Here is a 12671-nt window from a genome sequence, read left to right on the forward strand (position 1 = left end):
GCAAAGCGTGTTGCAACTCTCTCTCTCTATGGCTCTGGCTGTACGCGAAGCAACGACAACAATAAACAAACAAACGGAGCGTCGAGGATTTACATCATTTACATAATGATCATTTAAATACACTTTATTATTATTGTTATTATGAATGTCTGCTGACAGAGGATCAGTGTGTGATTACAGACAGACTGTATGATGCTTCTATACAACCATAGAGTTAACATGGATCTGGACTTTATAATAGCATGTTAGGATCATCATGTAGGAGTTAGGATCATGTTAGGATCATCAATCATGTTAGATTTGGATCATGCTAGGATCATGTTTAAGTTATGGTCATGCTAGGATCATGTTTAAGTTATGATATAACAGGATCATGTTAAATTAGGATCATCATGTTAGGATAATGTTAAGATCATGTTTAAGTTAGGATCATGTTAGGGTCATGTTAGGATCATGCTAGGATCATGCTAGGATCATGCTAGGGTCATGCTAGGATCATGCTAGGGTCATGTTAGGATCATGCTAGGATCATGCTAGGGTCATGTTAGGATCATGCTAGGATCATGCTAGGATCATGCTAGGGTCATGCTAGGATCATGCTAGGGTCATGTTAGGATCATGCTAGGATCATGCTAGGATCATGTTAGGGTCATGCTAGGATCATGTTAGGATCATGTTAGGATCATGCTAGGATCATGCTAGGGTCATGTTAGGATCATGCTAGGATCATGCTAGGATCATGTTAGGATCATGTTAGGATCATGCTAGGATCATGCTAGGATCATGTTAGGATCATGCTAGGATCATGTTAGGATCATGTTAGGATCATGCTAGGATCATGCTAGGATCATGTTAGGATCATGTTAGGATCATGTTTAAGAATGTGTTCGGCTCAGGGTTCCTGGTGAGAACAGCTCATGTCATCCTGACATGGGTCATTACCTTAATACTCTTCCTACATGATACTGGTGAGTACTTTACACTTTACACTTTACAATGTATTTAGCAGACGTGATGTTTGGACAAAATCTGTAATATCCAAAAATGTGTTTTGCTAAAATCTGCCTCCTGGTGGCGCTATAGTAGGGCAATCTCAAAAGGGTGGCATTATCCCCTCAACATAGTGTGAATGTGCGTGATAAGTTTCACTGCAATTGGACGCTGCGTTCATGATGTTAAAAACGGGCCACTCCTGCAAGCTTTACAATAGATGTCAATCTGAGTCAATCAGGATGGAATATGAAAAATCAAACAGATCCGTCTTGATCACATGACTATAGAGATCATGTGATCACATGACTATAGAGATCATGTGATCACATGACTATAGAGATCATGTGATCACATGACTATAGAGATCATGTGATCACATGACTATAGAGATCATGTGATCACATGATCTCTATAGTCATGTGATCACATGATCTCTATAGTCATGTGATCACATGACTATAGAGATCATGTGATCACATGATCTCTATAGTCATGTGATCACATGATCTCTATAGTCATGTGATCACATGACTATAGAGATCATGTGATCACATGACTATAGAGATCATGTGATCACATGACTATAGAGATCATGTGTACCGATTTGCGTGAAATTTGGATCAAATCTGAAGGAGTAATATCAATTATTTTTTCTTTACATAAGTCTGCCTCCTGGTGGCGCTGTAAAAGGTGATGTGAAAAATCTAGGGCAAAGGTTTTTCCTTGGCCTCTCGGGAGTGCGCATACAAAGTTTTACACAGATCGGTGCAGTTATATGTAAAACACAAATCGGCCTGTTATAGCGCCACCATGAGGCTGATTTGAAAATTCAAACATTCAAGTGGCATTTCTTCTGCGCGAAATTTCACAGAAATGGCTGCGTTGATGATTTGAGGCATTTTGTTCAAAAAGGAGCATTCCTGCAAACTTTAGAAGCCAATCATAGCCAATCAGGATGGAATATGATAAATCTGAAAGGTTTGGTTTAATGACTCTAGAGATACTGTGTACGATTTGTGTGATGTTTGGACAAAATCTGTAGGAGTACTATAAAAAAATGTGTTGTGCAAAAATGTACCTCGTGGTGGCGCTATAAAAGGCCCATGTGAAACATTTGGGCCAGAGGTTCTGCTCTGGCATCCAGGGAGAGTGTGTGTGTGTGTGTGTGTGTGTGTGTGTGTGTGTGTGTGTGTGTGTGTGTGTGTGTGTGTGTGTGTGTGTGTGTGTGTGTGTGTGTGTGTGTGTGTGTGTGTGTGTGTGTGTGTGTGTGTGTGTGCACAGTTTCACGTCGACCGGGCCAACAGTGCCGGAGATTAGCTGTTCACAGACAGAATGACGGACGGACAGACCAGACAGACAGGGGGCAAAACAAAGTCTCTGCCACGCCTTCGGCCTGGCGGAGGCAATAATCAATCAATAAAGGGCCATTTTGTGGTGCCACAGGTAGAAAACACATACATTTTTATTACAGATTTCCGAAAATATTTATATAAATGATTTTAAGCCTCTGGATCCTGGTGAATCATGACCTTAAAACATTTGATTCTGTGTCAGAAATATTTGAAAACCCGCAAAGGGTATTTATTAAATATAGTATATAACTTAAATGTACACATAATCATATGTCTTATGGTCATGAGTCACCAGGAGCTTAAAATCATTCATGTAAATATTTTCTTATATAAATATTTTAAATATTCTATGGGGAAAAAAATGAATGGGCTTTCCATCGGTGGCACCACAAAATGGCCACCTCTGCTAAGCCCTATTTTGGGCATGTCATTATAGACAAAAGGTTTTTAATAATGCAAAAAAGCAAAAAGTCACATATAGCGAGTGGGGTCTCACTGTGTTGAATTATTTACAGACAGGAGTTCAGTGTCATCTCTCAGAAGACATGCTGATCCATGGTTACCATGGCAACCTACTGTTAGTTACCCACTTTAAAAACCTAGTGAGACGTCCCGATAGTACTATGTTTAAAGGGATAGCTCACCCCAAAAAATGAAAATTGTAATGTTTTTGTCTCATTCCTAAGACAATAATTTGATGACCAGCGGACCGGTAGGAGACTCAAAGAGTCTCCTTTGTGTCTCCTACCGGAACCGCTGCCTACCGGTCCGCTGGTCATCAAATTACTGTCTTATGAATGAGACAAAAACAAAAGAATATCCATGAATTCAAGTCTCCATGGGGTGAAAAAAGTCATTTTGTGGGTGAACTATCCCTTTAAAAACGTAGTTCTATCGGGATAGAACAGTGGTTCTCAAACGTTTTCATTTCACACACCCTATGGAACCAAATGGACCCGTAAGGTTCCATGTGTACACTCTCAGAGTTACAGAGCAGTAAGGGTCCATTTGGTTCCATGTGTACACTCTCAGAGTTGGTACCCGGAGGCAGAGCAGTCCCACCATGATTTACCATTCTGTGCCTATCAGTACATAACTCTATCTGTACATAACTCTATCTGTACATAACTCTATCTGTACATAACTCTATCTGTACATAACTCTATCTGTACATAACTCTATCTGTACATAACTCTATCTGTACATAACTCTATCTGTACATAACTCTATCTGTACATAACTATCTGTACATAACTATCTGTACATAACTCTATCTGTACATAACTCTATCAGTACATAACTCTATCTGTACATAACTCTATCTGTACATATCTCTATCTGTACATAACTCTATCTGTACATAACTCTATCTGTACATAACTCTATCTGTACATAACTCTATCTGTACATATCTCTATCTGTACATAACTCTATCAGTACATAACTCTATCTGTACATAACTCTATCTGTACATAACTCTATCTGTACATAACTCTATCTGTACATATCTCTATCTGTACATAACTCTATCAGTACATAACTCTATCTGTACATAACTCTATCTGTACATAACTCTATCAGTACATAACTCTATCTGTACATAACTCTATCTGTACATAACTCTATCTGTACATAACTCTATCTGTACATAACTCTATCTGTACATAACTCTATCTGTACATAACTCTATCTGTACGTAACTCTATCTGTACGTAACTCTATCTGTACATAACTATCTGTACATATCTCTATCTGTACATAACTCTATCTGTACATAACTCTATCTGTACATAACTCTATCTGTACATAACTCTATCTGTACGCAACTCTATCTGTACATAACTATCTGTACATATCTCTATCTGTACATAACTCTATCTGTACATAACTATCTGTACATATCTCTATCTGTACATAACTCTATCTGTACATAACTATCTGTACATAACTCTATCTGTACATAACTCTATCGGTACATAACTCTATCGGTACATAACTCTATCGGTACATAACTCTATCGGTACATAACTCTATCTGTACATAACTCTATCAGTACATATCTCTATCTGTACATAACTCTATCAGTACATAACTCTATCAGTACATAACTCTATCAGTACATAACTCTATCTGTACATAACTCTATCTGTACATAACTCTATCAGTACATAACTCTATCAGTACATAACTCTATCTGTACATAACTCTATCAGTACATATCTCTATCTGTACATATCTCTATCAGTACATAACTCTATCAGTACATAACTCTATCAGTACATAACTCTATCTGTACGTAACTCTATCTGTACGTAACTCTATCTGTACGTAACTCTATCTGTACGTATCTCTATCTGTACGTAACTCTATCTGTACGTAACTCTATCTGTACGTAACTCTATCTGTACGTAACTCTATCTGTACGTAACTCTATCTGTACGTAACTCTATCTGTACGTAACTCTATCTGTACGTAACTCTATCTGTACGTAACTCTATCTGTACATAACTCTATCTGTACATAACTCTATCTGTACATAACTATCTGTACATATCTCTATCTGTACATAACTCTATCTGTACATAACTATCTGTACATATCTCTATCTGTACATAACTCTATCTGTACATAACTATCTGTACATAACTCTATCTGTACTGATGATTTGATTGACAACCTACACAACCAATAGCATTCATTCCCCATTCATTTTTTACGGTCTATGGTGACAAATAGTGACGTGTTGTAAGCTTGTAGATCTGCTATTTCTGCTATTTTATGTATGAACATTTCTTGAACATGGAAACGATTATGACGATTAGATAATAATTGCGATTAGACGATTATGTAATAATTGTGACAGGCCTAAGTGGATGTTTATGTTTTATGTTATTTAGATAGTTTCCTACAGTATGTGTTGGCCTGTTTACTGAATAAGTGAGTCTATATTAAAGGAGAATTCCGGACAAATTAAGTGTTATCTTTGATGTCTCGTTACTCACCTACCGATGTGAAAAGTAGCGTTCTTTTTTTTCATATATTCCCCTGTCGTCATTTTTTAAACCCCCTCCGTTGTCATAATGGGAGCGCGTGGCTAAGGGAAATTCGTCTATTATAACCGACGCAAAGTTGTTTTTTTCACTACTAGTATTCATAGTAGAGTCTCATGATAGTCAAACATGCGTTGAAACTATCTGCGAGGCTGCCGTCAATGGCGAACGATTTAACACTGGTTGCTTGTTTCTTCCAGAACCTGGCAACTCGTGTTGCCAGAATCTGGAAACAAGCAACCAGTGTTAAATCGTTGTGTTATAAACTTACCTCCAGAAAAGTTGTGTTATATTTCTTCTCCATCAACTTGGTGAAGGTAGGTCTTGATGGCAGGGTGTAGTCAGGGTTGAACTCATGAATCATTTTTTTAAACCCTTCACCATCCACCATGGCGATGGGCCTCATGTCGTTGACCAACATGTTTAGTATTGACTGGGTGAGGACAGTTGCTTGTTGTGGAGTACATGTCTGCCTCTTTTGCACATCCATGGCACCTTTACTCTTCTTGTGACTGCATACATTTGATTAAAAAAATGAAAGACATTTGTCAAGCTAAATTGTAACATTTCTCTAGTACACTCAACTTGTATTTATTATTATTCATTAACATTTTATTTTAAAATACATTCTAGTCATTTCATATTGTTGATTCTATAATCCTGCACGCAGGTATAGAGGCAGAGAGACGAAATGTGCAGGGCTGCGTGCTAAACAGTGTAGCCAGATTCTGTGAGAGAAACAAGCAACCAGGTCTAGGAAAACAAGCCCAAAAGAAGCGTCTATTTTGCCACATGAGCACTTAATACTTAGTACTTAAACCTACTGTATATACATCGGCTATTTGAAAATAGCAGACGGCTCGCCGCTGACGGCGCGAACCTTGAGAGGCTATTGTTTAAACTTTAAGGTGTTAAAGACCGCAGCTGACGGTGCGTGCTCGCGCGTGCATGTGGAGCTCCCAGCCCCCCAGCCCTCATAGCGCCAGAACTAAGGGGTCGCCGACCCCCATAGCACCCCCTACAGCTCATCCCTGCATACACGCACGTAGTGTTTCCGCCTAAGACCGGATCAGCAGCCTGCTAAGTGAATTGATCACGTCCTAGCATTCATGTTTCTAATAGCGCAAATAGAGCAATAAATAGACTGACTGGACCTGAATCCTGACCAGTACTGAACGGTGAAAAGAAACCAGGCTTTCCGCAGTGGAAAGTTAGACAACTCAGTCTTATATAAGCCCACAAGCTAACTTACCGAGGCGAGTCTTCGTCCGACTCCAAAACTCCTACATGCTTTCTCCTCAGATGCTCATTCATTGAGCTCGTGCTTCCATGCCACGCAAAGTCCGCCTTGCAAAGTTTGCGAGTCATTCTTTTCTTTTCTTTGTTTAACGTGAAATACTCCCAGCCTTTGGATCTTTTGGTGCGATCTGCTGCAGCAGCCTCACTCGTAGACGCCGCCATTATTCTAGCCGGCTTGTTGACAGCTGCGGTCGCTAGTACGCATGCGCAACTCTCAAGGAGCAATAGACTGCACGTCTCCCCCTATAATTTACATTATAATACATTACATTTAATGTCGGGAAACACTCGCGATTCGTTGCCGATTAATAATCGATTCGTTGGCAACAAATGTATTAATCGATTTTTAATCGATTCATCGATTCGTTGTTGCAGCCTTAGTGTATATGTGTGTTAAACTGTCTACTGAATAAGTGGGTGTTTATGTTATTTTGAATAAGTGGGTGTATGTGTTTTTTACGTTGCCAGACCTGGTGAGGCAACAGGCGACAGGTCAGCTGGTAGAACCTGTGCTTTTCGTTGTGCTGGTGCTGGTGTCGGTGTTGCTGTACTTCGCCGTCTCTCTCATGGACCCTGGCTTCATCCTGTCAGATGACAACGACCTGCAGGTGAGTTCTCATTGTCTCCATTAATGACATCCTTAACCTTCCATGTTACTGTAGTGTTACTGTAGTGTTACTGTAGTGTTACTGTAGTGTTACTGCGCTTAGTGCGTTATGGGCATTACAGCTCCGTTCCGCAATATTTATTCATGCGGGTTCAATGCAATGTTCTGTGGTCAGGTGAGCATGTTTACATGAAAAGAACATGATAGACGTCTATGCAACCACTGAAAACAACTATTAATGTTTTAATTCTGGCGAAAACCAGGACGATTTTGTAGTGAAATGTTGAAAACCGGGACATATTCGTTTTTTGGAGATATTTGTCGGGACTCTGAGCTTGAAATCGGGTCAATCCTGGCCAAACCGGGAAGTCTGGTCACCCTACTCTGGGTGTGACAGAGGAGGCTAACATGCTAAATGCTAACACTGTGTTGCAGTGAGGAGGCTAACATGCTAAATGCTAACACTGTGTTGCAGTGAGGAGGCTAACATGCTAAATGCCAACACTGTGTTACAGTACACTGGGTGTGACGGAGGAGGCTAACATGCAGCCAAAGGCTAACACTGTGTTGCAGTGAGGAGGCTAACCAAGCCCCCAGAGCCACGGTAGAACAGTGAAGAACACGGTAGAACAGTGAAGAACACGGTAGAACAGTGAAGTCGCCGTCGACTAGTGGTCAAATCTGTGATTGCAAGACTTCCGCATTTAAAACGCTACTGCGCATGCTTCTACCGTTTGAAACCCTAGTGCGCCTACATTTGGTGCTCAAATGCGGAAGAAGAGGGTACTTCCAGGTGCTTCATGCACTGGGTGAGCAACTTCATTGAAATGAATAGGTGGGGGTCAGGGCCGTCCGTTCCCTAGATATATTATAACAATATGAGGCTGACATGCCTAATGCTAACACTATGTTACAGTTCACTCTGCGTGTGACAGAGGAGGCTAACATGCTAAATGCTCACACTGTGTTGCAGTGAGGAGGCTAACATGCTAAATGCTAACACTGTGTTGCAGTGAGGAGGCTAACATGCTAAACGCTAACACTATGTTACAGTGGGGAGGCTAACATGCTAAATACTAACACTATGATGTTACAGTTCACTTTGGGTGTGACAGAGGAGGCTAACTTGCTTAATGCTAACACTATATTACAGTTCACTCTGGGTGTGACAGGAGGCTAACATGCTAAATGCTAACACTATGATGTTACAGTTCACTTTGGGTGTGACAGAAGAGGCTAACATGCTACATGCTAGCACTGTGTTAACAGTTCACTCTGGGTGTGACAGAGGAGGCTAACATGCTTAATGCTAACACTATATTACAGTTCACTCTGGGTGTGACAGGAGGCTAACATGCTAAATGCTAACATTATGTTACAGTTCACTCTGGGTCTGACAGAGGTGGCTAACATGCTAAATGCTAACACTGTGTTGCATTGAGGAGGCTAACATGCTAAATGCTAACACTGTGTTAACAGTTCCCTCTGGGTGTGACAGAGGAAGCTAACATGCTAAATGCTAACACTGTGTTAACAGTTCACTCTGGGTGTGACAGAGGAGGCTAACATGCTTAATGCTAACACTGTGTTGTAGTGAGAGGCTAACATGCTAAATTCTAACACTGTGTTAACAGTTCACTCTGGGTATGACAGAGGAAGCTAACATGCTAAATGCTAACACTGTGTTAACAGTTCACTCTGGGTGTGACAGAGGAGGCTAACATGCTTAATGCTAACACTGTGTTGCAGTGAGAGGCTAACATGCTAAATTCTAACACTGTGTTAACAGTTCACTCTGGGTATGACAGAGGAGGCTAACATGCTAAATGCTAACACTGTGTTAACAGTTCACTCTGGGTGTGACGGAAGAAGAACAGGACATGATTCCCACCAACACCAAATCACTGCGTCAGCGCCGCTGTGGACACTGCCTGCTGCAGGTACGATTAGTTCAACAATCTGTGCTCGAGTTAATTAGTTAATCAATTTAATAAAGTATTACATGAAAAACTATGAATGTTCATCCGTTAATCCATGAATCAATGATTTAACCTGATGAATTAATGAATTCATTAATGGTGTGTTAATGAATGATGTGTTGACGCCCACAGCAGCCCATGCGCTCCAAACACTGCCAGACATGTCAGCACTGTGTCCGGCGTTATGACCACCACTGTCCCTGGATAGAGAACTGTGTGGGAGAGAAGAACCACCGCTGGTTTGTCCTCTACCTGGCCGTCCAGCTGCTGGTGCTGCTGTGGGGCCTCAACATGGCCTGGTGAGTCCACACCTTCACTACGCTACATGTTAGCATAGTGCTGTGAGTCCACACCTTCACTACGCTACATGTTAGCATAGTGCTGTGAGTCCACACCTTCACTACGCTACATGTTAGCATAGTGCTGTGAGTCCACACCTTCACTACGCTACATGTTAGCATAGTGCTGTGAGTCCACACCTTCACTACGCTACATGTTAGCATAGTGCTGTGAGTCCACACCTTCACTACGCTACATGTTAGCATAGTGCTGTGAGTCCACACCTTCACTACGCTACATGTTAGCATAGTGCTGTGAGTCCACACCTTCACTACACTACATGTTAGCATAGTGCTGTGAGTCCACACCTTCACTACGCTACATGTTAGCATAGTGCTGTGAGTCCACACCTTCACTACGCTACATGTTAGCATAGTGCTGTGAGTCCACACCTTCACTACACTACATGTTAGCATAGTGCTGTGAGTCCACACCTTCACTACACTACATGTTAGCATAGTGCTGTGAGTCCACACCTTCACTACACTACATGTTACATAGTGCTGTGAGTCCACACCTTCACTACGCTACATGTTAGCATAGTGCTGTGAGTCCACACCTTCACTACACTACATGTTACATAGTGCTGTGAGTCCACACCTTCACTACACTACATGTTACATAGTGCTGTGAGTCCACACCTTCACTACATGTTAGCATAATCCAGGACTTTCCATTTCACTCACACTTCAACATTATAATTAAAATACAAACTAAATTGCGGGGGCACGGTGGCGCAGTCGGTAGCGCTGTGACCTTCAGTGCCCATACCCTAGGTGGGGTTGGAGAAAGGGACTTTCTGTGTGGCGTTTGCATGTTCTCCCCGTGTTCCCTAGGGTAGGTACCCTCACAAAAACATGCAGTAATCCTGGTCTCTATACTGCCTCCCCCTGGTCAGCCGGGGCGCCTGATGGAGAGGAAAGAACTGGTTGGAATAACGTGTTCCTTCCACACGCTACGTCCTACCGGGGAAACTCCCCCCTGTCAGGTGATAAGAAGCTGTCTGCTCACTCCTCGTGCGTTGAAGGAAGCATGAGCTCAGTTCTGGGCTCTCCCCAGGCTGGCAGAGGGAGAGTAGCGCCCAGGATTACATAGGCATCGGTGAAAACATGGGTTACAAAATTGTGGGATAAATGTTAAATTATTTGGGGGTTAACTGTCCTGCAGGTCAGGCTTGAGGAGCCCCGCCCCTACGTTGTCGTGGCAGCTCTGGCTCCGTACCAACAGCCTGCTGCTGGGTGTATCTGTGCTGGTGGCTCTGCTGGCGCTGACCGTGCTGCTGCTGCTGGGCTCCCACCTGTACCTGGTTTCCCTGAACACCACCACCTGGGAGTTCATGTCCCGCCACCGCATCTCCTACCTCAAGCACTGCGGCGCCGACGAGAACCCGTTCGACCGCGGAGCCGTCCACAACCTGTGGGGCTTCTTCTGCCTCTGGGGCAACGTGGTCTGGGAGCAGGTCTACTTCAGGGAGGGAGACCACCCTGTGTAGACCCTATGGGTCTGCTTCAGGAAGGGAGACCATGCACCCCGTGTAGACCCCTTATGAACCATGGGTCTACAACACTATGAACCATGGGTCTACAACACTGTGAACCATGGGTCTACAACACTATGAACCATGGGTCTACAACACTATGAACCATGGGTCTACAACACTATGAACCATGGGGTCTACAACACTATGAACCATGGGTCTACAACACTATGAACCATGGGGTCTACAACACTATGAACCATGGGTCTACAACACTATGAACCATGGGGTCTACAACACTATGAACCATGGGTCTACAACACTATGAACCATGGTTCTACAACCCTATGAACCATGGGTCTTCGACAGGAGGTCCAACCAGGACCCCTGGGGGGTCTTCAGAGTTAGGGCGCCAAATCTTTGTGTGAAAGGAACTTTCTTTTCTTGTTTACATGAACCACTTGAACCCTGGCATCCCTATGCTGTGGAGAACTTCAGCCAAAAGCAGAAGATCTAGATCTAGGCTATTTTCAGCGAAGAGGTTTGGTGTAGAAGGGATAAAAGAGCAGACCAAGTACAGAGTGAAAGCTCAAGTTTACTGAGTATTGACGGTTTAAGTGTTTAAATGATTAAATACGCATGAACATGAATCCACCATGACGGTGTCTGTCAAACTAGTCTATGAAGATATCCATGAAATCTATGAAAAAAGTTTAATCTGCCCCCATATGTAGTGGGTCTCTGGTTTAACCCCCTAGCATCCATGTTCTGTTTAGACTATAAACCCCCAAGCATCCATGTTCTGTTTAGACTATAAACCCCCTAGCATTCATGTTCTGTTTAGACTATAAACCCCCTAGCATCCATGTTCTTTTTAGACTATAAACTCCCTAGCAACCATGTTCTGTTTAGACTCTATAAACCCCCTAGCATTCATGTTCTGTTTAGACTATAAACCCCCTAGCATCCATGTTCTGTTTAGACTATAAACCCCCTAGCATTCATGTTCTGTTTAGACTCTATAAACCCCCTAGCATCCATGTTCTGTTTAGACTATAAACCCCCTAGCATCCATGTTCTGTTTAGACTATAAACCCCCTAGCATTCATGTTCTGTTTAGACTATAAACCCCCTAGCATTCATGTTCTGTTTAGACTATAAACCCCCTAGCGTCCATGTTCTGTTTAGACTATAAACCCCCTAGTATTCATGTTCTGTTTAGACTATAAACCCCCTAGCATTCATGTTCTGTTTAGACTATAAACCCCCTAGCATCCATGTTCTGTTTAGACTATAAATCCCCTAGCATTCATGTTCTGTTTAGACTCTATAAACCCCCTAGCATCCATGTCCTGTTTAGACTATAAACCCCCTAGCATCCATGTTCTTTTTAGACTATAAACTCCCTAGCAACCATGTTCTGTTTAGACTCTATAAACCCCCTAGCATCCATGTTCTGTTTAGACTCTATAAACCCCCTAGCATCCATGTTCTGTTTAGACTATAAACTCCCTAACATCCATGTTCTGTTTAGACTCTATAAACCCCCTAGCATCCATGTTCTGTTTAGACTCT

General features: G+C 42.2%; 1 protein-coding gene across 1 annotated transcript; it reads left to right on the forward strand.

Annotated features, from left to right (window-relative positions):
- The first annotated feature begins 725 nt into the window (after nt 1-725).
- On the forward strand, nt 726-12120 carry LOC308077992 (palmitoyltransferase ZDHHC12-B-like). The gene is made up of 5 exons (XM_080419023.1): nt 726-968; nt 7163-7302; nt 9149-9241; nt 9413-9579; nt 10787-12120. Exons 1-5 carry the CDS (start codon nt 872-874, stop codon nt 11109-11111), a joined length of 822 nt encoding a protein of 273 aa, XP_080275149.1. The 5' UTR covers nt 726-871; the 3' UTR covers nt 11112-12120.
- The last annotated feature ends 551 nt before the right edge of the window (nt 12121-12671 follow it).

This window comes from Gymnoscopelus braueri (genome assembly GCF_963280865.1).
Source record: "Gymnoscopelus braueri genome assembly, chromosome: 22".
Classification (NCBI taxonomy): Eukaryota; Metazoa; Chordata; class Actinopteri; order Myctophiformes; family Myctophidae; genus Gymnoscopelus; species Gymnoscopelus braueri.

Coding starts and splice junctions, on each gene's coding strand:
- LOC308077992 (XM_080419023.1), top strand. CDS start 872: ATGTTTAAGAATGTGTTCGGCTCAGGGTTCCTGGTGAGAACAGCTCAT. Junction 7,303..9,148: donor CAGATGACAACGACCTGCAG/GTGAGTTCTCAT, acceptor CTGTGTTAACAG/TTCACTCTGGGTGTGACGGA. Junction 9,580..10,786: donor TGGGGCCTCAACATGGCCTG/GTGAGTCCACAC, acceptor ACTGTCCTGCAG/GTCAGGCTTGAGGAGCCCCG.